At 37.0% G+C, this 23,835-nt stretch overlaps 3 protein-coding genes across 3 annotated transcripts; all 3 read left to right on the top strand.

The window, feature by feature from the left end:
- The first annotated feature begins 590 nt into the window (after window positions 1-590).
- Window positions 591-1,947, top strand: LOC140964811 (uncharacterized). Its single transcript, XM_073424758.1, has 5 exons — window positions 591-990; window positions 1,108-1,222; window positions 1,305-1,386; window positions 1,504-1,555; window positions 1,683-1,947. The coding sequence occupies exons 1-5, from the start codon at window positions 646-648 to the stop codon at window positions 1,743-1,745; spliced, it is 657 nt and encodes a 218-aa protein (XP_073280859.1). The 5' UTR covers window positions 591-645; the 3' UTR covers window positions 1,746-1,947.
- Window positions 1,948-3,240: 1,293 nt separating this feature from the next.
- LOC140963998 (ethylene-responsive transcription factor ERF020-like) lies at window positions 3,241-3,783 on the top strand. The gene has a single exon (XM_073423475.1). It carries the CDS (start codon window positions 3,241-3,243, stop codon window positions 3,781-3,783), a length of 543 nt encoding a protein of 180 aa, XP_073279576.1.
- Window positions 3,784-11,790: 8,007 nt separating this feature from the next.
- LOC140964881 (dynamin-2A-like) lies at window positions 11,791-23,387 on the top strand. Its single transcript, XM_073424852.1, has 22 exons — window positions 11,791-12,130; window positions 13,809-13,859; window positions 13,961-14,084; window positions 14,178-14,267; window positions 14,533-14,594; window positions 14,777-14,891; window positions 15,001-15,343; window positions 16,600-16,747; window positions 17,715-17,816; window positions 17,918-18,037; window positions 18,446-18,529; window positions 18,631-18,758; window positions 18,988-19,072; window positions 19,266-19,416; window positions 20,173-20,249; window positions 20,615-20,671; window positions 21,115-21,262; window positions 21,342-21,490; window positions 21,668-21,781; window positions 21,846-21,913; window positions 22,115-22,287; window positions 22,866-23,387. Exons 1-22 carry the CDS (start codon window positions 11,981-11,983, stop codon window positions 23,093-23,095), a joined length of 2,769 nt encoding a protein of 922 aa, XP_073280953.1. The 5' UTR covers window positions 11,791-11,980; the 3' UTR covers window positions 23,096-23,387.
- Window positions 23,388-23,835: the final 448 nt, after the last annotated feature.

The raw sequence follows: 23,835 nt of genomic DNA, 5'->3' as shown, positions 1-23,835 counted from the left end.
GATGAGTTCAATCAGAAATGAGTTCTGACATTCTTGATCAAGGTGTTGATGAAAAGAATGAGAATAAGTGAGGAGAATAGAACGGTCTATTTTTGTGAAAGAGTTCAAAGACACATCGTCGCTGGATTTCTGAAATTCCGGCGAACCATTCTCGACGCAAAATTATTTAAGATCTCTAGTGCAATCTAAACAAGGAGTTCAGTGTTTGATTGTGGACCTGATTAGACGATCAAATGAAAGATCCGTTTGTAGAAAATTATAAGAAGTGTTATATCTGCTTAAAAATCGGAATAGTCGGAGCTATCGTTAAAAACGTAGAGGTGAATAGATCTAAGCAACTTATGAATGTTTTAAGTCATACGACGCTCAAGGAATATTTTGAATGTCAAAATGAAAAATTTTAAATTTACGTTTCGCTTTGGTACGAGAAAACATTAAAAAGAAGCAAACAATATTGGTTCTGCCAGTGTTGTTAAACTCAACGGTGGATTGAAGAATGAGTGGTGGTATACGATGGTTCGACGGCATTATTTTATTTGTAGTATTTTAGACGCCGGCTAAATTTATCTAACTAAAAATCGTTGTGCTTATAAAATCTTGTCCGAGTATATTAGGTTCCAAAGAACAGTATATCGCACGGGAGTTATGATTCAGATCCACACGTTTCCCACCTCATCCTCTATTCCTTCTCTCCACCTCAAAACACATTTCTATCATCAAATCCCCCCTACCACGACACGTAGCAATGTTTGTGGATTTCTGCATTGTGCTGCCTCTAATGGGAATCGTAAAATGATTAGCAAATGGGCAGTGCTTCGAAGCAAAGATCCTGATGCTGTGGTTGCCACCAGCATAGACTCTGCTTCCAGCGTCGTGAGGAAGTTTTACGAGGGAATCAACTGCCGTGATTTGGCGCAGGTGGAGGACCTCATTGCCCAGAATTGCGTCTACGAGGACCTTATCTTCCCTAAACCATTCGTCGGCCGCAAGGTTTGAATGCTTGTGTGTATGAAATATATTTTCTTGTTTCTTCCCGCGACTACGAAATGGATTATTAAGTTTGTTGAATTGAGTTATCCGACCGTCAAGAATCGATGAAAACTGCAGGCGATCCTGGAGTTCTTCAACAATTTCGTCAATTCAATCAGCTCAGATTTGCAGTTTGCAATTGATGATATATCCGAGGAGGATGCCGCAGCTGTTGGGGTAACTTGGCACTTGGGTAATATCTTGTTATGTCAAAATGCCCTCAGGTGGTTGTATTTCAGTTCAATAACTGGTTTGTTATTTCAACATAATCGCAGAATGGAAGGGGAAAACTTTTCCTTTTAGCAAAGGTTGCAGCTTTTATAGGCTGGATGTAATCAACGGCCAGAGGCAAATACTGTGAGTTTTTCTTAATTGGTTGCTCTTCGCTATGGCTTCATGTTAAATGAATCCATTTATATACGACATAGGTTGATACTGCTTGCACATATACTGAAGTTGTCTTTTGTACAACAGTTATGGAAGAGACTGTGTGGAACCCGCAATTAAGCCTGGGGAGACAGCTTTGGTATGTGTTTTTTTTCCCCTCCTACTCCTCGTCAATCTAGTATCTGGTACCGCTTACTCTTGTTATGTATTGTTTTAGATTACGAAACTCGGTATTTACAAGGCCTGTGTGTGTATTTTGAATTCAGGTTGCTATCAGAGGAGTGACATGGCTGCTGCAGAAATTTCCAACTTTGGCTGATAAGTTATGAGGGAAGCAGCATGTCGGACCAAACTCCACCCGACGCGAGTTCAACAGCTTATAGGATTTTATACAAAAAAAAGGTCTAAGAAAAGACAGTCGTGTTGTTAGAAAATTTTGAAGATATGAATGTGGAGATTGTTATGGCAAAGTCAATACCCATTTCGTTACGTGTACATATTAAAAGTTTGAAATGATATAGGTTAAAAAAACACCCAAGAGCTGAAGTGGCATCCATTCCTTGTACACAAAAAATGCTCTATAGTTAGCTTGTTGTGAATCCTGATTGTAAAAGTACGAAAATGAAGAAATGCATTAATCGATAAAATCTAATAAAAATTGAAAGTATGAATTTTCTATAAAATAACAATTGTAAATTAAAGATATTTTATGTGGGTTTATGGCTGGGTGTTGATAAATCGGAACCAAGTCTTAATTATACCGACCTAGCATCATAAATGCGAAAGCTAGTACCCCAAACGTCAACTCTCTTTATACGTATTATTAATATTAAGCAAAGCTTTTTTTAGATATGATTAATAATCCAATTCAATCAAAAATTTGACTGATATTTGTCACACATCATTCAAATCATATTTATTTATTTATTTATTTATTTATTTATTTAATATATATCAATCAAATCAATAAATTATATTATTATCATCTCATCAATCAAATCACAATATTATTTATATATACGGCCTAAACTAACTAACAAAATAAATGATTGAATTTGTCTTGGACATACAACCGACTAAATTATATTTGAGGATACGATGGATCCATACAACAATCTGAATCCTAACATAATAATTAATATGGTTTTTGGGAAAAGAATGGGTCAAAAAACTGGACAGTTGGATTCCGTACGAACCGATCGACATGGTTTTATGACGTCATGAATGGCGTCGTTATTATTTATTACAACAACAAAGAAGAATTACTATGACTTAATTGACACTTTAGCTTTTTGACCATTTCAAATGCATAGCTGCCCATCCCCCACACAATAATAATTATAATATAATATATATAATTATGGCGTTCTTGACCATAGCATACATAGCCAGGAAGACTTTCAAATTTGACCATGGAGATGGAATACATTACATATAAAAAGTAGTCAAAATATATCATTATTTACCTTGAGTCTTGCCTTTATTCCAGTCAATAAAGGGTAATTTATTTAACTAATATCAATTGACACATGAAACATGATGTTTACTAATGACTCACTAACTGCATCTTTTGGTGGCAAATAGACAAACACAACCTTTAGCCTATTGCATGTTAACCTCAAATGGAATGCAGTTGGGCCACCCCGCATTTCACACTAAAATATCACGATGCCTCATTTACTTTGACATTTGAAAATATATTATATAATATTAATTTTATATCATTTGTTTAATTTGACTTTCCTTATCTTCAACCTATATATACCTTTTCACTTCCATTCTTCTTCCCGCATCACTTTGGTTCAATTAAAGAGAATTAACACAATGAGCTGCTCATCGTCGGATGACTCCAAGAACGGGAACTGCAGCTCGAGCGTCACGTCTCAAAACAAATACAAAGGGATCCGTCGCCGGAAATGGGGGAAATGGGTCTCGGAAATCAGGGTCCCGGGGACGTCGGAGCGTCTGTGGCTGGGATCCTACACCAGCCCCGAGGCGGCGGCTGTTGCTCACGACGTGGCATTGTATTGTCTCAGGGGAAACTCGGCTCCCATAGATAATTTCAACTTCCCGTCGATGTTGCCGGGGAGCGTCAGAATGGGCATGTCCCCCGCGGAGGTGCAGAAGGCCGCGTCGGATGCTGGGTTGGCTATCGACGCGAGGTTGTTGAACTCATTGAAGCAGCAGCTTGATGATCAGAATGAAATACCGCAGAAGCAAGATCAACTGGTGGGAGGTCATGATCAAGTGATTAACTGGGAGCCGACTAATCATGAAAACTGGGATTGGTCGAGAAGATCAGCACATGATGAGGATCAGAATTTGAACATTTCAGTTGATGATTATCTGCAATGGAGCAATCAATAATTAATCATGATAATAGTACCAAGTGGAGCAAGTGATTTTGTGTTCCCAGCAGTAAATCCAAGATTATGAAGTCGAACGCACACACAGACACACACAGAAATGACGATGATCGATGGTAATACTTGTATCCTGGCTAATATTGCGCTGAAATATTTTATAGATTTTTTTACTTCGGAAATAATTTGAAACATGAATTTTACGTTGTAAAAATCTTCATATTTATCATTTAAAAAAAAAAAGAAAAGAAAATTCTATTGAAAATTTAAGATATAAAAAGTAATTGGGTCTGTAATTAATTTCAATATAAAACAAGTCTTAAGTAATTTGAAATTTGTCGGTCGGATTGGCACAAGAGATTTACTCTAATATAACCACACTAGAGGCTACTTTTTATTTTTATGTAAAAAACACTTGCTGTAAAAAAGCATTTTATTATTAGAAGGTTTTCCAGATGTTCTTTCAAAATAAAGTCTAAACAGTTCTGCGTATTTATAGCCTAGGGACACTTTTTATATATACTAGCGGATGAAGCACACGCGTTGCGTGTAACATAATATTATATATTTGAAATATTGTTTAATCAATTTATAAAATGAATATTGTTTGACTGGGGTATTAAAATGTGAGAGAAAAACAAGAAGAAAACAAAGAAATGGCTTTGTAGAGGCAAGTGTTGAACACTTTCTCCTTAAGAAGAATTTGCCCTCACAATGTGCTTGAGTTTTGTGGCAATCTTCTCCCAAGATACAACTACAACTCTTGAATAATGAGCACTCAAATATTCAAGTTCTTTCACAAGGAAATGAAGGAACTCTCTCTTTTTTAAGAAAGGAAGAAGAAGATATGCAAAATGATGTATGTATGTTTGATTTTCAAAATATCAAATATTTAATGTTTTCCAAATAAAGAGACGTGATCTTTCATTCATGGGGATGTCCCTTGGCCATGGTAACTGATCACAATCATCAAACAATGCTAAGGAAATGAAAAAATATCAGAAAAATCGAAGGGACACGAAAAACAGCCGAAGGGGCACGCCCCTGCGCGCTGCCGAGCGCTCTCGGCAGCGCTCGGCAGCGCCTGCCGAGAGCGCTCGGCACTCGGCAGGCGCGCGCACATGCGCGATTGTGCGCGCCTGCCACTGTTCACGACCGAAATTTTTTTATTTTTTTCGAAAAAACAGCCGAAGGGGCGCGCCCGCCTGCGCGCTGCCGAGAGCGCTCGGCAACGCCTGCCGGGAGCGCTCGGCAGTCGCGCGCACATGCGCGCAGGTCCGCGCGCATGTGCGCGCCTGCCACTGGCAAGCGCGCGCACCTGCGCGCAGACGCGCTCGCAGGTGCGCGCCTGCCACTGTTCACGACCGAATTTTTTTTTTCGATTTTCGTCCCTTACATGTTCCGACTACTCGTTTGAGTTTCTTTCAACATTTGATGAACTCTTTTCGAGTTTAATTCAGAACCACCGAACTTAATATTCGTTCATTAAGCTTCGTTTTTCTTTTCGAATTTTTCCAATCAAACACATTGATTAATTTGCTTAATTTTCATTCATTAAGCATCAAAATTTTCCAACAATCCCCCACATGAATGAAATTAATGCATGAATGCTCGTGATACATAAGAGATAGTATATACGAAAAATTATCACATCAGGAGAGGTGGTTTTTGGCTTTGAACCTTCCTTAGTTGAATACAATCGGATTTACTAGGCCACGAAGTGAACGTGATGTCTTGAACTTCTTGGCGGTTCATGTAAACCCAGACAACTGTACCCACATGATAACCTTTCTTCCATTTCCATTTTGTTTTATCGGTTGTGTCCGTTTTGGCCATGGAACACATCTTGGCTTCATACGTGTTTCATCGAGGCGCCCCGTCCTCACACGTACATAGGTGATCTCCTTGTAAAAGGGTATCCTACTTACCCCGCTTTTGCAAGCTACGGAATCATTAAAAGTACAATACTTAACCTCACTACCTTTGTAGGCAACTTCACTCATCGTCATACGAATGAGGAGTGATTCCTCAAGTTCTCATAATTTAGTTGTCCCATTGAACCAAGATCTTGGGATCTCCAATCAACAAGGTTGGGTTGCCATTATGAAAACTTTATTTGGTAGGTTTTAAACCCATTCCTCTTGACAGACAGTACATTTGATCTCTATTTAATGCTTTTGTAAGCGGATCCGCTAAGTTATCCTTTGATTTAATATAATCAACAGATATAACTCCATTAGAGATCAACTGTCGCACAGTATTATGTCTTCGACGAATATGTCGAGACTTGCCATTGTACATACTGTTTTGTGCCCTTGCAATTGCTGACTGACTGTCGCAATGTATCATGATTGCTGGCACTGGACTTGTCCAACACGGAATGTCCTCTAGAAAGTTGCGAAGCCACTCAGCTTCTTCTGCAGCTTTATCTAGCGCTATGAACTCCGATTCCATAGTAGATCTAGCAATGCAAGTTTGTTTCGATGACCTCCAAGAGACTGCTCCCCCACCAATGCTAAATACATAGCCGCTGGTGGATTTGGAGTCATTGGTGTCAGAAATCCAATTTGCATCACAGTATCCTTCAAGTACTGCGGGATACCTTGTGTAGTTTAGTCCATATTCTGAGGTGTGCTTTAAATATCTAAGCACCCTTGTCAATGCCTTCCAGTGTGCATCACTAGGATTACTTGTAAACCGACTTAACTTGTTAACCACACAAGCGATGTCAGGTCTAGTACAGTTAGTGATGTACATAAGGCTTCCAATAATTCTGGAGTATTCCAGTTGGGAAACTGGTTCTCCACGATTCTTCGCCAAATGGACATTTACGTCTAAAGGCGTTTTTACTGGGGTAGAGTCATAAGCGTTAAACTTTTTCAACACTGTTTCTACATAATGAGACTGAGATATGACTATTGCTTCTGGAGTTCTAAAGATTTTAATCCCTAGAATTACATCAGCAATACCCATATCTTTCATATCAAAATGTTTTGTCAACATTTTCTTTGTACCCTTAATCCTTAATCAAATCTTGGTTGTTCCCCATTATTAGCATGTCATCCACATATAGATATACTATCACATAAGATTCTCGAGTGCCTTTAATGTAAACACATTTGTCACACTCATTAATCTTAAATCCATTTGACAATACTACCTTGTCAACTTTTTCGTGCCACTGCTTGGGCGCTTGTTTAAGTCCGTATAGTGACTTAATTAAACGACAAACTTTTCTTTCTTGTCCTTTAACTATGAAGCCTTCAGGTTGCTCCATATATATTTCTTCTTCAAGTTCACCATTTAAGAATGCCGTTTTGACATCCATTTGATGTATCTCAAGATTATGCAAAGCTGCAATAGCAATGAGCACACGAATGGATGTTATTCTTGAAACTGGTGAATACGTGTCGAAGAAATCATGTCCTTCTCTTTGTCTATAGCCTTTGGTCACAAGCCTGGCTTTGTATTTTTCAATACTTCCATCAACTCTCATTTTCTTTTTCAATATCCATTTGCATCCCAATGGCTTGGTACCTGGTGGAAGATCCACTAGTTCCCAAGTATGGTTTTGCAAAATGGAATCCATTTCAGAGTTCATGGCTTCTTTCCAATAAGGAGCTTCAGGACTAGCCAGAGCATCTTGTATATCCTTTGGTTCATTCTCCAACATAAAAGTATGGAAGTCTGGACCAAAGGACTTTGAGATTCTAGCCCTTTTGCTTTTTCTTGGTTCTTGCTCCTTTGAAGAGCTTTCCAATGGTATAGCAATTTTATTTATAGTTGGATCATGTGTAGATACTTGACCTTCATGTTTCATATCAAGTTTTCGCTTGCTAGAACCATTTTCTTTCCTCTCTTTACAAGGAAATATATTTTCAAAAAATACTGCATTTCTTGACTCAATTTTCATGCCCGTATTCATTTCTGCATTTTCAGATTTGTGCACTATAAACCTATAGGCACTACTATTAAGTGCATACCCGATGAATATGCAGTCGACCGTCTTTGGTCCAATTCGCTCTTGTTTAGGCTTTGGTATTTCAACCTTAGCTAGACACCCCCACACTTTAAGGTATTTGTAGGAAGGTTTGTGACCTTTCCAGAATTCGTAAGGTGACTTGTCATTTTTCTTGTGGGGTATCTTGTTCAGGATATAATTAGCCGATAGTATTGCTTCCCCCCACAAGTTTTGGGGTAGTCATGAACTTATTAACATAGCATTCATCATATTTTTTAGAGTTCGATTCTTTCTTTCGGCAATGCCATTCGATTGTGGTGAATAAGGAGCAGTCGTTTCATGAATTATACCCATAGATGTGCAGACTTCATCAAACGGTGCTCCGTATTCGCCCCCTCTATCGCTTCGAACCCTCTTTATTTGTTTGCCTAGTTGATTCTCAACTTCGGTCTTATAACCTTTGAATGCTTCAAGAGCTTCATCTTTAGACCTCAAAAGATATACGTAACAGTACCTCGTATGATCATCAATGAATGTCACGTAGTATCTTTTCCCTCCTCTAGTTTGTACAAACTTTAAATCACCAAGATCGGTGTGTATTAGTTCTAGAGGAGTTGTACATCTTTCAATCGAGTGGTAAGGCGCTTTGGTCATTTTTGCTTCAACACATATTTCGCATTTGTGTGTTGGATCGACGTTGTGTTTAGGTAATAATTCCAGTTTCATTAAACGTTGCAAGGTATTAAAATTTACGTGTCCTAAACGAACATGCCATAAATGAGAACACTCAAGCAAGTAAATAGAACTTTTGTCTTTATTACTTTCAACAACATTTTGGCGTATAGCCATTACATTCAACTTGAAAAGGTTCTCATCGAGATATCCTTTTCCAATAAAATGACCATTCTTGGTCAATACAACTTTGTTAGACTCAAATACTAGTCTAAACCCATGTTTGACCAACAGAGACCCCGACACGAGGTTCTTTCTTATGTCTGGTACATGAAGTGCATCAACAAGAGTTACTTCCAAACCCGATGTCATCTTCAGTACCACATTTCCGGTGCCCACCACCTCAGATGTAGCGGAGTTCCCCATGTATAGTTTTCTCCCGGTCGATGGAGTGTATGTGGAGAACATCCCTTTGTTGGAGCAAATGTGTCGAGTTGCTCCGGTATCAACCCACCACTCATTTGAGTTTTCAACCAAGTTTGCTTCTAAAATAACTGCAGACAAATCAAGTTGAGAAAAATCAAATGGTACCGACCTTTCTTGAACAACGTTGGCTTGAGGATTTCCTTTCTTTGGCTTCCTACAATCCTTAGCCATGTGATTTGGTTTTCCGCAGTTATAACAAGTGCCTTTGAACTTCTTCTTGTTTGCTGGTTGTTGGCCTTGTTGTGGTTGCTTCTCAAACTTCCTCTTCTTTCCTTGGAAGCTCGATTCAACAGTGTTCACCCTTGCTGCCATCTTACTTGCCTTGGCCTCGGTGCTCTTGTTGTCCTCTTCTATCCTCAATCTCACAATGAGATCCTCCAAACACATCTCCTTCCTTTTGTGTTTCAAATAGTTCTTGAAATCCTTCCACAACGGAGGGAGTTTCTCGATCAATGCAGCAACTTGGAAGGACTCGCTTAGACTCATTCCTTCCGAATGAATCTCGTGCAAGATAAGTTGTAATTCTTGCACTTGACTCATTACGGACTTTGAATCCACCATCTTGAAGTCCAAAAATCTCCCAACTATGAACTTCTTCAAGCCTGCATCCTCCGCTCTGTATTTCTTATCAAGCATGTCCCAAAGTTCCTTGGCGGTCTTGACTTGACAATACACATTGTACAATGCATTGTCAAGTCCATTGAGGATGTAGTTTTTGCAAAAGAAATCACTTTGGTTCCATGCATCCAAAGCGGCCCTCATGTTGGTATCAGTCTCGTTTTCAGCAACGGTGGGAGGATCCTCCTTCAAGAACCTTGACAAACTCAAGGTTGTGAGATAGAAAAGCATATTTTGTTGCCATCTTTTGAAATCCGCACCAGAAAATTTTTCTGGTTTCTCTCCTTGTGCAATGGTTGGATGATGTGTTGTAGATGATGAAGCCATTGATATTCTTCTTGCAATTGACCAAAAACCAAAATTCTTCTTAAGATTGTTTGACTGGGGTATTAAAATGTGAGAGAAAAACAAGAAGAAACCAAAGAAATGGCTTTGTAGAGGCAAGTGTTGAACACTTTCTCCTTAAGAAGAATTTGCCCTCACAATGTGCTTGAGTTTTGTGACAATCTTCTCCCAAGATACAACTACAACTCTTGAATAATGAGCACTCAAATATTCAAGTTCTTTCACAAGGAAATGAAGAAACTCTGTCTTTTTGAAGAAAGGAAGAAGAAGATATGCAAAATGATGTATGTATGTTTGATTTTCAAAATATCAAATATTTAATGTTTTCCAAATGAAGAGACATGATCTTTCATTCATGGGGATGTCCCTTGGCCATGGTAACTGATCACAATCATCAAACAATGCCAAGGAAATGAAGCGCTGCCGAGAGCGCTCGGCAACGCCTGCCGGGAGCGCTCGGCAGGCGCACGCACATGCGCGCAGGTCCGCGCGCATGTGCGCGCCTGCCACTGGCAAGCGCGCGCACCTGCGCGCAGACGCGCTCGCAGGTGCGCGCCTGCCACTGTTCACGACCGAATTTTTTTTTTTCGATTTTCGTCCCTTACATGTTCCGACTACTCGTTTGAGTTTCTTTCAACATTTGATGAACTCGTTTCGAGTTTAATTCAGAACCACCGAACTTAATATTCGTTCATTAAGCTTCGTTTTTTTTTTTCGAATTTTTCCAATCAAACACATTGATTAATTTGCTTAGTTTTCATTCATTAAGCATCAAAATTTTCCAACAAATATTTGATATTTGTAATTTGATATGAATATTATAATTAGTGTGTTCGTACACATTGTTGTATATGACAAAAAATCTATTTCTCTATTAAACTTAATTTCAATAAAAAATATAATAATATTATGGTAGAAAAAAGAAAGGTTTTTTGCGTTAAAAATACTAACCGTAAGGTTTTTTAAAATTGAGAAGTTTTCAAATGTGTCGGTAGCTTCTATTTTTTAGGAAGATTTCAGACGTAGGATTGACGCGGTTGGAATTATTATAATTTATATGTGGTGTTGAAGAGGAGAGTAAAAAAAGAAGAAATTTTGGTGTCCTCCAAAAACAGTTTTTCTAACACACTCACACTTAATAATATAATAAAGATAATATAATAAAGATAATATAATATAGATAGTATAGAAAAATAGATTAACTAAACACATTTTGAATAATTTATCAATTTTTAAATCAAAAACAAAAAAATAAAATAAAAATAAAAGACAAAATGTCAATATTAGTCATCTAAACCGAGTGTGATATTTTTAGTCAAATATCTTTTGTTAAATCAATTGATTATAATTATATTTTATTATCGGATTTAGTAAATTTGATATAATCAAAGGATTGATATCATTGTTAATTTTTTATAATTAAATTGTTAAACACATGTGTGTATGTGTATGTTATATACAATATATTTCTAAACCACACGATTATAATTACACGATTTAGAGAATATTACAAATGATATCAATACATATGGTTATATAAAATAAAAAATGTCAAATCATGTATGTGTGTATATATATATATAAATAAAATGACAAAAACTTGTGTGAGACGGCCTCACGGGTCGTATTTTGTGAGACAGATATCTTATTTGGGTCATCCATAAAAAAATATTACTTTTTATGCTAAGAGTATTACTTTTTATTGTGAATATCGGTAGGATTGACCCATCTCACACATAAAGATTCGTGAGATCGTCTCACAACATACTTACTCAGATAAAATTGACACGCACAAACAGTTTGATGTTAATTTGCCCATTTAAACCAATAGAATTGATACAAACTTTGTTTTAATTAATTCGGAGGTAAATTTATCTTAATTTATACCATACATACTAATTTCTTCCAAGTATTAAGTTGAGGAGCCCAAAATTGACCGAGTAAACTTTCTTCGATTTGGATCCATTTTGTTGTTCTTCATCACCATTATTATTAATTTTGAAAAGCAAAAAGTTCAAAATTTCAAATATAACCGGCACCCTCCCCTCGAAGCCCTAAATTCAAACGCACTCCTATCTCAATTCTACCATTGAATCTCCATTTCTTGTTGATCCAATCGATGGAGGCGATCGACGAGCTGTCCAAGCTGTCCGATTCCATGCGCCAGGCGGCGAGCCTGCTTGCCGACGAAGATGTTGACGAAACCTCGTCTTCGGCTTCCTCCAAACGCGCCTCCACTTTTCTCAATGTTGTCACTCTCGGAAACACTGTGGGTTCATCATACCCACCTTTACTCATCATAATTTTCGTTTCAATTCGATTTATGGTTCTTGGATCGAGTGGGGTGCTATTAGATCTCACGAGCTACCTCAGTTTTGGATCTACAGTTTCATTCTAGTCATTTGGAATGTGATTTGGTGTTGTATTTCGTGTCTCTTGATTACCTTTTTATTCTAGTAGCGCATGCAGTTTTAGGTTAATAACGAATAATGTGGCAGATCATTATTTCTTTGTCAATTTGTGGTTAGGTAGATTGGAGTCGTTATGGATCATGTGGTTTTGGTTTGCTATATTACGGTGTGATTGCCCATGTTGGTTCTGTGCTCTGCATTTACCATTAATTTGAAGTTTGTCACAATGGTATGATGTCAAAATGGCCTCGAAGATCACTGGACATTTTATTTGTATTGTATTGGAATCTTCTGAATGAAACAAATATATGGATCAACAGCGATTGTCATCAGTCGTTTGAAATGATATGTATTTTCTGAGCATCAGCCTCCTTTTCTATCGAATCTACTTTTCCAAGATTCATCATATTCTAGTTTATACCTTTAAAGTTGGAATCCTTCAGTCTGAATGCAGTTAGAGCTGTTTTTCTTGGTTGGCAGACCTACATGCTCTTTACTCCGCTGTGCTGCCAATTCTTTTTCTACTCTCTCGTGACAATGCTTGTATATTTTGAACTTTCTAAGTTGTATGTTTTATGTTCCGTGTCCTTATCCGATCCTAATGCTGACAAATATTGGCTAAGTGTTCAGTGAGTTTCTTAACTCGTCCTTTTAGAACTAGGTGCGTTCAATCAAAGTCAAGTTATATAGCAATTGGAAAGGAGAAAAAGAGAATTCTGTTTTCCTGAGGAAATTGCTTCTTAGCGAAATAGAAAAGTAGTTCCTTGATTAATAAGAATAGGTTAAATAAATTTTATGATATATAAATAACGTTATTGGTGACATTTGTTAGCTTAAATATTGACTTATTTAACATGGATTATGTCTGGTGTTGAAGGGCACCGAAGCCTTTGGCAGAGAGACATAGGGAGATGGAGAGGAAGAGAGAGATACCAAAGAAGTCATGTTTCATGTAGTTGTTATATGTCTTTCTATTTTATGAGTATCATGCCATGTGTCTTTCTGTTGTATGAGTACCTGAGGCTTGAGGTTGGGAAATTGTTGATCATTGATTGATAGACTTGTACTTCTCTGAATCATAAAAATTTTAACTTGCCCGAATAAGTGCAATTTCATTAACTATCAACATTAACATTGTCATTCACAAAAAGGCCTAACCAAAGTGGGATTGCATCCTCCCAAGCACAACTAAGTTTAAAACAAAAAACGATGATATTCTATCAATGGAATACCTGTTTATAAATTATTTTCTGTGCCATCCGGTTTGATATTCAGAAAAATGATAATATTCTATTCATGGAATACCTGTATATAAATAATGTTCTGCACCATCCGGTTTGGATATTTTGACAATCGACAACAGATGTTGGAATTGTGATGACGCTGCTCCAGAATTATGCATGTTTTGAATCAGCATCTGAGTGAACATCCCTCGTAACTTATACACACAGGAATAATGTAGTAGAACTAATTTTTTTATTTTTACCATAATGTTGTAAATGAATAATAGTATTTGACGTTGAACAATTACATCAGGGTGCAGGTAAGTCTGCTGTATTGAATAGTCTAATCGGGCATGCTGCACTGGTAAGTATTTTTAGTTTGTCGATCTTTGGTTGTTTTTATCATGCACCCTAAAGTATTTCCGTGTGAACCATATTTCATAAGGTTGACCTTCGATTTTTCAGCCAACTGGCGAAGGTGGTGCCACACGTGCTCCGATATGTGTTGATTTAACAAGGGATAGCTCTCTTAGCAGCAAATCCACAATTATTTGGCAGATTGACAATAAATCTCAACAAGTTTCCGCTAGTAGGCCTCTAACTGAACTTGAGCATATTGTATTCTTGTATAAGCATCGATTATATCTTATATGTTTCTTCTTCTTTCTTTGCTCCATTGTAGCTGCTCTTCGGCATTCATTACAGGATATGTTGAGCAAAATTCCGGGCAAGAGTCGCGATGAGATATACTTGAAACTCCGAACAAGTACAGGTGCATTTAACTTACGAATTTCTTGGTTTAAAAATTGTACAGGACTGTAGGAGGCTTTTTTATGCTGTCTCCTGCATCTGATGATCCAGTTGTAAACATGCCCATTCTGCCCAACATATTAAGCTTCCAAAACTAGTTCTTAACTTATTTTTATCTTCACTATTGTTTCGCAAAACATTCAAATGTTCGATTTTGTGACAAAAATGTTCAATGAATTGCTTTATATGTTCATAACCATCTAGTTATTTGTCACATTGTTTTGCAGCCCCATCGTTAAAATTGATTGATTTACCTGGGGTGGATAAAGGAAGTCTTGATGATGCATTGGTGAGTGCTTCTAAGGAGATTTTGAGACTTAAAAATGCATATGTAATTGAACTTCATATTGCATATTGGTTTTGTACTTTTGTTCTGCCTTTTGCATCTTGCCTGAATCAGACTAAAAATTCATAACTAGACACTTGAATTATAATTCAATTCAGTGGTCTGATGGATTATTTTTCTCACAGGGTCAATATGCTGAACACAATGATGCAATATTGGTGGTTGTAATTCCTGCTTCCCAGGCTCCAGAAGTTGCGTCAGCAAAAGCCATTAGAATTGCAAAGGAGCTTGATGGAGAATGTAGGTTACGTTCATTTGTGAAGTGTGAATTTCTAAAGAGATTCATGTGTTGGCGTTTTTCTAGATTCTATATGTACGTTTTGTATAATTTTTTCTTATTGTTTATAAGGTACGAGAACTGTTGGTGTTATTAGTAAGATAGATCAGGTTGCTTCAGAACCAAAAATCCTTGCTGCTGTAAAAGCTCTTTTATTAAAACAAGGACCACGAAGTACAGCTGACATCCCTTGGGTTGCTTTAATTGGACAATCCGTCTCCATAGCGTCAGCTCAATCGGGGGGCGTAGGATCTGACAGCTCTTTGGAAGCTGCATGGCGAGCCGAGAATGAAAGTTTGAAATCTATTCTTATAGGATCCCCGGAGAGCAAGCTTGGGAGACAAGCCTTGGTAGAGACTCTTGCTCAGCAGATCAGAAGCCGTATGAAAGTCAGGCTTCCAAGTCTCCTCTCTGGGTATACTCTTTCTTCAAGTTGCTTTTGTTTTCCACCTGTGCTCATCCATTTGGAAAGGATTGTTTCTTTCCATAACCTCTAACCATGGTATTATTTTATACTTTTTTCCTCTTAAACATAATTTATGCTGCAGTTACTGGGAAAGATGATTCGATATACTTGGGAATTGGCATTTGACTACAGTGCATTTGACTACAGCTGTATATTAATAATTAAGTCTGAAGAAACTTGTATTGATTTTTATAAGAAACAAAAATTATCAATAATTATTATGTATGCAATAGAAGGATAAGACATCCTTGTAATCAATCTCTCCAAAATATGTCTCCGAATTCCAACCCAATTGGAGTGCCTGGTCCTCAACCCAATCAAATGACAATTATTGACCTATGCTGATATATATGACCAACTAATTAATAATGATTTAAAGAGAGTTATTTTTTAACTCTGTCTAGATGTGCTTAAAGGCAACCTAATATATTATGTTCTCACTGTTAGATGCATCCTCTTTTATTCCTTCAAAGATTTGTTTGTTTCCTCCTTTCCAGCTCCCTTTTAGTTGCTACTATCACCAACTTCATAATTTTTTTTAATTTGTCCTCCCACACATAATTGATTTTCCATAACCGTGTTATCTTACTGATCACAACAAATGAAAACCATATTCCTCCAAGATCTTACATCATTTAGATGCGAGTTTTCAAGAGAAAGATGCAATCACTGGATTCCTTGGCACTTTGCATAGGGTACACCGACTTGGGAATATCTTGGAGTAAGTTTTGTGTGTTGTAGTTTACCATGCATATTCAGCATATTAAAAACCCAAATTAAAACTTGTATATTGCCAGGTTGTACCTTGCCAGGTTTTCGAAACGAGAGGCTAAAAATCTCACACAGTAAAAATTTGGCTAGAGGAAAATATATTCGGATGATTATTTTTTATAGACTGGAAGCCTAAACGACCTGAAGTCATTAGTTTTTAATCAACCAAAATTCTTAGTATGATGGAAATGTAGGTCTCATTCGTGATTCACATCTCACTTCTGTTAGATCTTCTTTCATAAGATCCCAGCATTCTCGAGAAAACTTAAATTTATTAGGAATTTTTACTGCTGTAAGTTTTTTCGATGCATAAAAATTATTATGTTAATGATGTCGGATGCATTTAAACTGGTGCATTCTCTCCCAGTCGACTTACAGTATCTAGAACCTATATTTGACACTTTGATTATATTTTTAATTTGATACTCCTTCAGGCTTCAGGGTAAGTCCCAAACAGTACAGGATATGCTTTTCAGACTCGGTGAACAGATGGTTCAGAGTTCTGAGGGTACAAAAGCATTAGCACTGGAGCTTTGCCGCGAGTTTGAAGACAAGTTTCTCCAACATATTTCTACTGGAGAGGTGAGATATGAAAATGTGCTCTATCATTATATGCAAACAATTGTGAAGGTAATTATTGTAAAGGTGCCATTTTTACAAACCAGTGTTGGAAAGAGGATCTTTGGCAGCATACTTGATGATTAGTTGGTAGTAATATCAGGAATTGCTGGCAGTTCTTCTCCTTTCTAATCAAATCTCATTATACAACCTGGCATTTTCTCAAATTCACGTGAACTTGTACTAGAACAACTCAACTAGCGTAAATTACCTTCGCGAAGTTTTGTGGAGTTTGGTACTCTTGTTTTCTGAAATTTATATCAACAGCTGCACGTTGAGATTATCGATATTCTATACATCTTAAAATAGAGAATCTTGAATAGTTTGTATGAATTTGGTTTAGAAATCGCTTTGTCTCACAATGCTAGGATTTCACAGGCTGTCAAATTTTGTTTGTCTAACAGACTAACACGATATCTGTCTGCCCATATTTATTCAGTTCAATCTGATCTGTTCCAATGTCTTGACAAGAAATGTTTCCTTTTGGATTGGCAATGCCGGTTAGATATTTATTGGATTTGCTCGATAAATTTCTTTTTTGTGGGTCGTGTGCTTATTAAATGGATGTTGCCTTCTACCTGCCAATTGGGTAATTTTAACTTGGATTTTGCAACACGTGTAAGGGACTTTCCCAGCTGTTTTCCCCCTTGATGTGATTGCATTTCTGACGAAGAAATAGAATTCGGATCTTTTATGCATTTCTCATTCTCCATGGTATAGTGCTTGTTCAATGGTGCACTTCCATTTATTTATGTCTGATGCCTCTTGTATCAACATTTCGCTTGTATCATCATTACCCTTGATTTTAAACACTCTTTTGGACATTGTTTTTGGTATTATCATGCAACTGTATACATATGTGAGATGATGTGAGCAGCATCAGTATGATATTACTTTGTTCAGCTTATAAACAACATCACTTCTCTTCCAGGGTGGAGGGTGGAAAGTTGTTGCTAGTTTTGAAGGGAATTTTCCCAATAGGATCAAGCAGCTTCCATTAGATAGGCATTTCGACATAAATAATGTGAAGAGGGTATGTGTTGTCTTTCCCGTGCTGCATGTTATCTAGGTATCTAATTTGGAAGCTGTGATGTCTGTTTTGCCTTCTTAATGGGATGATTTTTTTTGATTCAGATTGTGCTTGAAGCAGACGGTTATCAACCTTATCTAATCTCTCCTGAGAAAGGGTTGAGGTCTTTAATCAAGGGTGTTCTGGAGCTTGCAAAAGAACCTTCACGTCTTTGTGTTGAAGAGGTAAACTAGTGTTGTTTTTTGTTTCATTTTTTAGCTTGTGTTGTTTATTAAATGTTTCCCTTGGAATAGTTTCTGCTACATATTTGTTTTTCTTCCTAATCAGCTATCTTGGCATGAAATAGCCCTCCTATTTACATTTACCTGATTCTTACCACATCTAGTCAAATAAATTTACTTTCATTTTAACTTCAAATTGATCTGTAAGTGAGTTCGATGAATCCCGACAGCTAAAGTTCCAGGCTTGTTACAAGCAGTTACTCCTATCAAGTGGTCCCTTATCTCCATATTCTTTGGTCCATCTTTCTGTTATAGACCATTTTTCATTCCTATCATGCAGTAAGAAATCCTGCTTCTTCCTGCCTTGTGTTCTTTTGTTCTAATGGTTATACACTAAAAATATTTGAATAGGTGCACCGGGTACTCGTTGATATTGTCTCAGCTGCTGCAAATGCGACTCCAGGCCTTGGACGATATCCTCCATTTAAGCGAGAGGTAAACATGAATTGTAATGTTAGAGTAAATTACAAAATTCAAATATATGTTTGATTTTATTTTGTTAGTTCTTGATGGAATATTCTCTGTTATTCACATAGGTTGTAACAATTGCCACAACTGCTTTGGAAGGATTCAAGACTGAAGCAAGAAATATGGTTGTTGCGCTTGTTGACATGGAACGGGCATTTGTTCCTCCACAGCATTTTATTCGTTTGGTGCAGAGGCGGTACGTTCAATTGATGGTCGTGTATTGGAAATTCCCCCTCCCTCCCTATATTTAGTAATTTTTAGTTGGAACTGTGCCTTATGTTACTTGTCAAACACACTGTATCTTTTGTGAGTCCTTTTGACCCCAATGTTTTGTTTGATGTGTCAATGACAGCCCTAAAAGCTTCCCACTCTTGTTTGCTGATTTAGGAATATCCTTACCCTCTGTATGCTTGATTTTTTCACAGAATGGATAGACAACGACGTGAGGATGAGCTTAAAGGCCGATCATCCAAAAAGGCATCAGAGGCTGAACAGTCCACATTGAGCAGGGTACATAGTATATTTTGTTTATTTATTATTTTACTGAAATTTCTCGGATGTCTGAGATTTGTCTTTTTTCATTGTATTTTCATTGTAACAATGTCATGTGTTCACAGTTTCGTTGAAGAAGTTTATTTTTTATTGATGATATTAGAGTTTGTTATTAATGTGCTCCTCTAAGTGTCTCGATTGCTTGAATCAGGCTGCTAGTCCGCAAAATGTAAGTCAACAAAGTGGAGGGAACTTAAAATCTATGAAAGATAAGCCCAATCAGCAAGATAAAGATAAAGATAAAGATACACAAGAAGCGTCTGCCTTGAAGACAGCAGGGCCTGAAGGGGAAATAACAGCAGGTTCGTGTGAACAAGTTGCCTTATTGTTGTTTGTATTGATGTCATATGTGCTGTATCTAGTTTGATTGAAGATTAAAGACCTGTTTTTTTTCCTTATATGGAGTTTATTTTGTATTTTGCCAAGCTTCGTCTTATTCAACCCATGAAAATTCTTGAATTTTTCCTTTCCTTTTCTTCTCAGTCTATATATGGTTCTGTGTATATGTTTAACTCATTGTATGTTCTGCATGATGCCATGATTATGGTTGTTTTGGACCGTTCCCTTGTTTATCATTTTATAAAGTTTCAGTCGTATGCTGCAAATTGACCCCAAGTATTTATCGTGAATTCGAGCATTTTTTAAAAGATTAATTCTGGGAAAACTGATGGTAAAATCGAATGAGAAGAATCAGTTTGATGAATTGTGGTTGGCAGAAGCTAGGCATTTGCATTTTTTGCAAAACATGAACTTTGAGAAACATCTTCATAAATCATTGTAGCCGCAATTGATTCTATGAACAGCATTAATAAGCTAGTTTTTGTTTTAACCCCTGTTAGCCACCTGGAGGAGGTTTAAGTTGCAGATGGTTGGAAGTCAGGAACACTATTTCTATTTTGTGTTAATTTTCTTCCTAGTCTTGTTCTGTAATTTTTTTTATCTTTTCACTCCATGATTGACAGTTACATTTTTTAGCTTTAAGCGGGTTGATTGGTGATTTAGTTTGATAGATCATTTATTGGAAAAAAATTGTGGTTTATTTTTGGTCACTTCTGCAGGTTTTTTATTGAAGAAGAGTGCCAAAACCAATGGTTGGAGCAGAAGATGGTTTGTTTTGAATGAAAAAACAGGAAAAGTGAGAGGCTCGAAGTTAACTTATTAAATTGCTATGCTGAATGATACCCACACATTTTCTATCCCCTGTTTGTGTTTGGTGAGAGAAGAAAATCTGAGACTGTATTTAGATCATTTTGATTGCCAGTTGCCTTTAAACATTACATTGTAGTGCTTACTCTTTTGTTGTAAAACAAACATGGATATAGACTCGGAAAAAGGGGGGGGGGTGCGCACACTGATAGTACACAATGCGCATATAATAGAACAGTGCAGTGGTGGTGTGCCATATAGAGTTTTTAACTTTTTTCCTCGTGCATTCTTGTTTATCTCCTTTTTTCTTACCTCTTTATCTCAATCAGTCGAATTGTCTCCATTTTGTCTCAGCTTGGATACACCAAGAAACAAGAAGAACGGCACTTCCGAGGCGTCATCACGTTGGAGGTGTGCCCTGCCTATGATGACTGTTTGCTACCTTATCTCCTTTTTTTGGGAAAAAAAACTTTCGACCTTATGAGTATTCCTGTTTGATGGGAATCCTTCCAGCTTTCCATTTTTGTTGTCTTGACACTTTGTACTGTCTAGAGAAATGGCGGCATGGACAATTGAAGATGGCAATGCTTTTATTACTTTTAGCAACAAGAGAATATTTATGGCATACTGCAAAATAGAAAAGCCTGTCACATTTTCTTGTTTTATCGTTTGATGGATCAATAGTTGGTCTACATACACGTTTTTTCAAAGTTAGGACACTTGTATCTTGAATGCTATGGTTTTCTTCATATTGTATAATGTTTAGCCGTTAAATTTTTCGATATGAATTGATATCCCTGGAAGAATTGGCGTTTGAAATTCTCCTTTCTGTAATCTGTGGCTGAAACTATCAGGAGTGTAACTTGGATGAAGTCTCAGAGGAAGAGGAAGCTCCTTCAAAGAGTTCAAAAGATAAAAAGGCGAATGGTCCTGATACTGGGAAAACACCCAGTCTTTTATTCAAGATAACAAGCAAGGTTCAATATAAGACTGTTCTAAAAGGTCGTTATTTTACTCTTTTTTTTTCATTTTTTTGTTATATTTCCTACCAAATTAACTAGTAATTCTTTGATGTTTGTAGCCCATAGTGCTGTTGTTTTAAAGGCTGAGAGTATGGCAGATAAAACTGAGTGGTTGAATAAAATGAGAAATGTTATTAGTTCTAAGGGAGGTCAAGTTAAGGGTGAATCTGCCCCTTTGATGCGACAAAGTCTTTCTGATGGTTCACTTGTAAGTGATTCATGAATTGCCTTGGCTTTCTTGCCTTCTTGGTGCATCTATGGTCCCAACTAATTTAGATGATTGCTATGTGTTCTAATTTTTGCCTGCTCGCTCCATTAAGATCTATTTTTCTATATTTCAATATAGAGCTCTATAAGCATGTGTTATTTTGGTTGACCCATGTAGGATACAGTGGTCAGAAGACCTGCTGATCCGGACGAAGAACTTCGATGGATGTCTCAAGAAGTCCGTGGTTATGTTGAAGCTGTTCTTAACAGTCTGGCTGCCAATGTCCCTAAGGTCAGATTTTATTGTGACAAGTTTTAGCTTAGGCCACGTTTTCATGTGTATCATTTGATTTCAGGCGGTTGTTCTATGCCAAGTAGAAAAGGCAAAAGAAGACATGCTCAATAAATTGTACATTTCTGTCAGGTAAGTTTCATGTTTTGCGTCTAATAGAAATATGTTTATTGTTTTCTGTGTTATTGATCAAATGTGAAATTTTCTTGGAAAATTTATTTTGTCAATCTTGTTTTATCGATCAAATGTATGTGCTTCGATTCTACTTACTATTTTAATATTTGTATTTTTCATTCTTATTCTCTTATCGAGTAACATTATATGGGATTATAGTTCCCAAAGTGCAGCAAGAATAGAAGAACTGCTCCAGGAGGACCAGAACGTGAAACGCAGAAGAGAACGCTACCAAAAACAATCATCTCTACTTTCCAAGCTTACTAGGCAATTAAGTATTCATGACAATCAAGCAGCTGCAGCTTCCAACATTTCAAATGGTGGGGGTGCAGGTAATGACTCTCTTTATCTCTTCTCTATCACGATGAGCTATTCTATGACTTCTCCAGTTTCAACTCATTTGTCTTTTGTTCGGCTGATATAATAGTTTACTGAATGAAATCTCATGGCATTGGAACTGTTTCTGTAGATGTAATCTCAAATTAAGTGATAAAAATATTTTTTTTATGGACGAAATGCTACTGTGCGTTGTGGAGAATACTTTTTGGAGGAGAATTCAACCGGCATGATTGGATAATTAGTGATTCATTATTATAAATGAGAAAACACAAAAAGTAACTGGAGAAGGGTATCAATAGGCAGACGGAGGCAGAAAATATAACAAAATAACCTTAGTCAAACTAAGTTTTTGAAAGCTAATCCTCCCCAAGTGTATGGAGGCATGGTATTTTCACACTTGTTGTCATGTATACTTAATTTCAATTCCTATCTGGTCATTTCAGTGCATTTGGGATCATGATGAGAGCTTCTTTATTATAATTAATGTTATATCATCATTGTCATTATTTCCTTTTATTTCACGAGTACATTTCTCTGTCAAGTAAATTGTGCTCCTGTCTGAAATTTGCAGTGAGTAGTCCAACTTCTTCTGGTACATCAGGCGATGACTGGAGATCTGCATTTGACGCTGCTGCCAACGGTCCATCAGATTCATACTGGGGTTCTAAGTCTAATGGTCACAGTCGCCGGAAAAGTGATCCAGCCCAAAATGGTGATTTAAGCTCTGGGGCAAACTCCAGCAGCCGACGCACACCTGTTAGAGTGGCACCCGCTCCTCCATATTCTGGACAACGCTCATAGATTTTAGATAATTTTGCTGATTGATTCTTGCATTGTTGCCGAATGGTTGGGTGTATTGGGAAACGTTTTATTGAGCTCTCATCGAGCTCAAATCATTCTCTTTTGTATCTGTAGATCCAGTACACACACCTGTGTAGATAAATATGAGGATTGATGGTGCCTTTGTGATGGGTGAATTTTTTGTTGTGTATTATTGTCAAATAACATATCATGGGACATTCATTATTCCATTGCAAAGTTGTCACCGGTTGTATTTTATATATAAGAGAAAATATTGATACTCTCTTTAGTATGCTGCGAGTCATTGAGTTTCTCAAGCTCTTGTAACCGCTGTCGTACATTTCTTTTTTCTGTGTGTGATTGCGTACGATACATCATTACTTTATTTCAGAATTTATCAAATAGACCTGATCTGTTGATTACTGGGAAGTTTATTGTTAAAACACTGCTCGATGATGAGCTCCAAATGTCAAAACCAGATGATCTGTGTGTTTAAGACACAAGTTCTTACTATTGTGGATTGATAAATAATAATAATGAAACAATTCGTAATTTACGTTCTCTGATTCTTTTCAAGAGCGTCAGCGTACGTTGCCGTCGGAAGAAATTTACTAACCCGCTGATTTTATAATATCATTTTTAACGTAAATAAGTAGGCACCCATTTTTATTTTTTATTTTTTATTTTGATTCATTCATACAGGTCACTTTATATTTGTTTTGAAATTTAATTTGGTATAT

Source organism: Primulina huaijiensis, chromosome 18, assembly GCF_012295235.1.
Source record: "Primulina huaijiensis isolate GDHJ02 chromosome 18, ASM1229523v2, whole genome shotgun sequence".
Taxonomy (NCBI): Eukaryota; Viridiplantae; Streptophyta; class Magnoliopsida; order Lamiales; family Gesneriaceae; genus Primulina; species Primulina huaijiensis.
The sequence above is the reverse complement of the archived record's forward strand: the minus strand, read 5'-3'. Positions and strand labels throughout refer to the sequence as shown.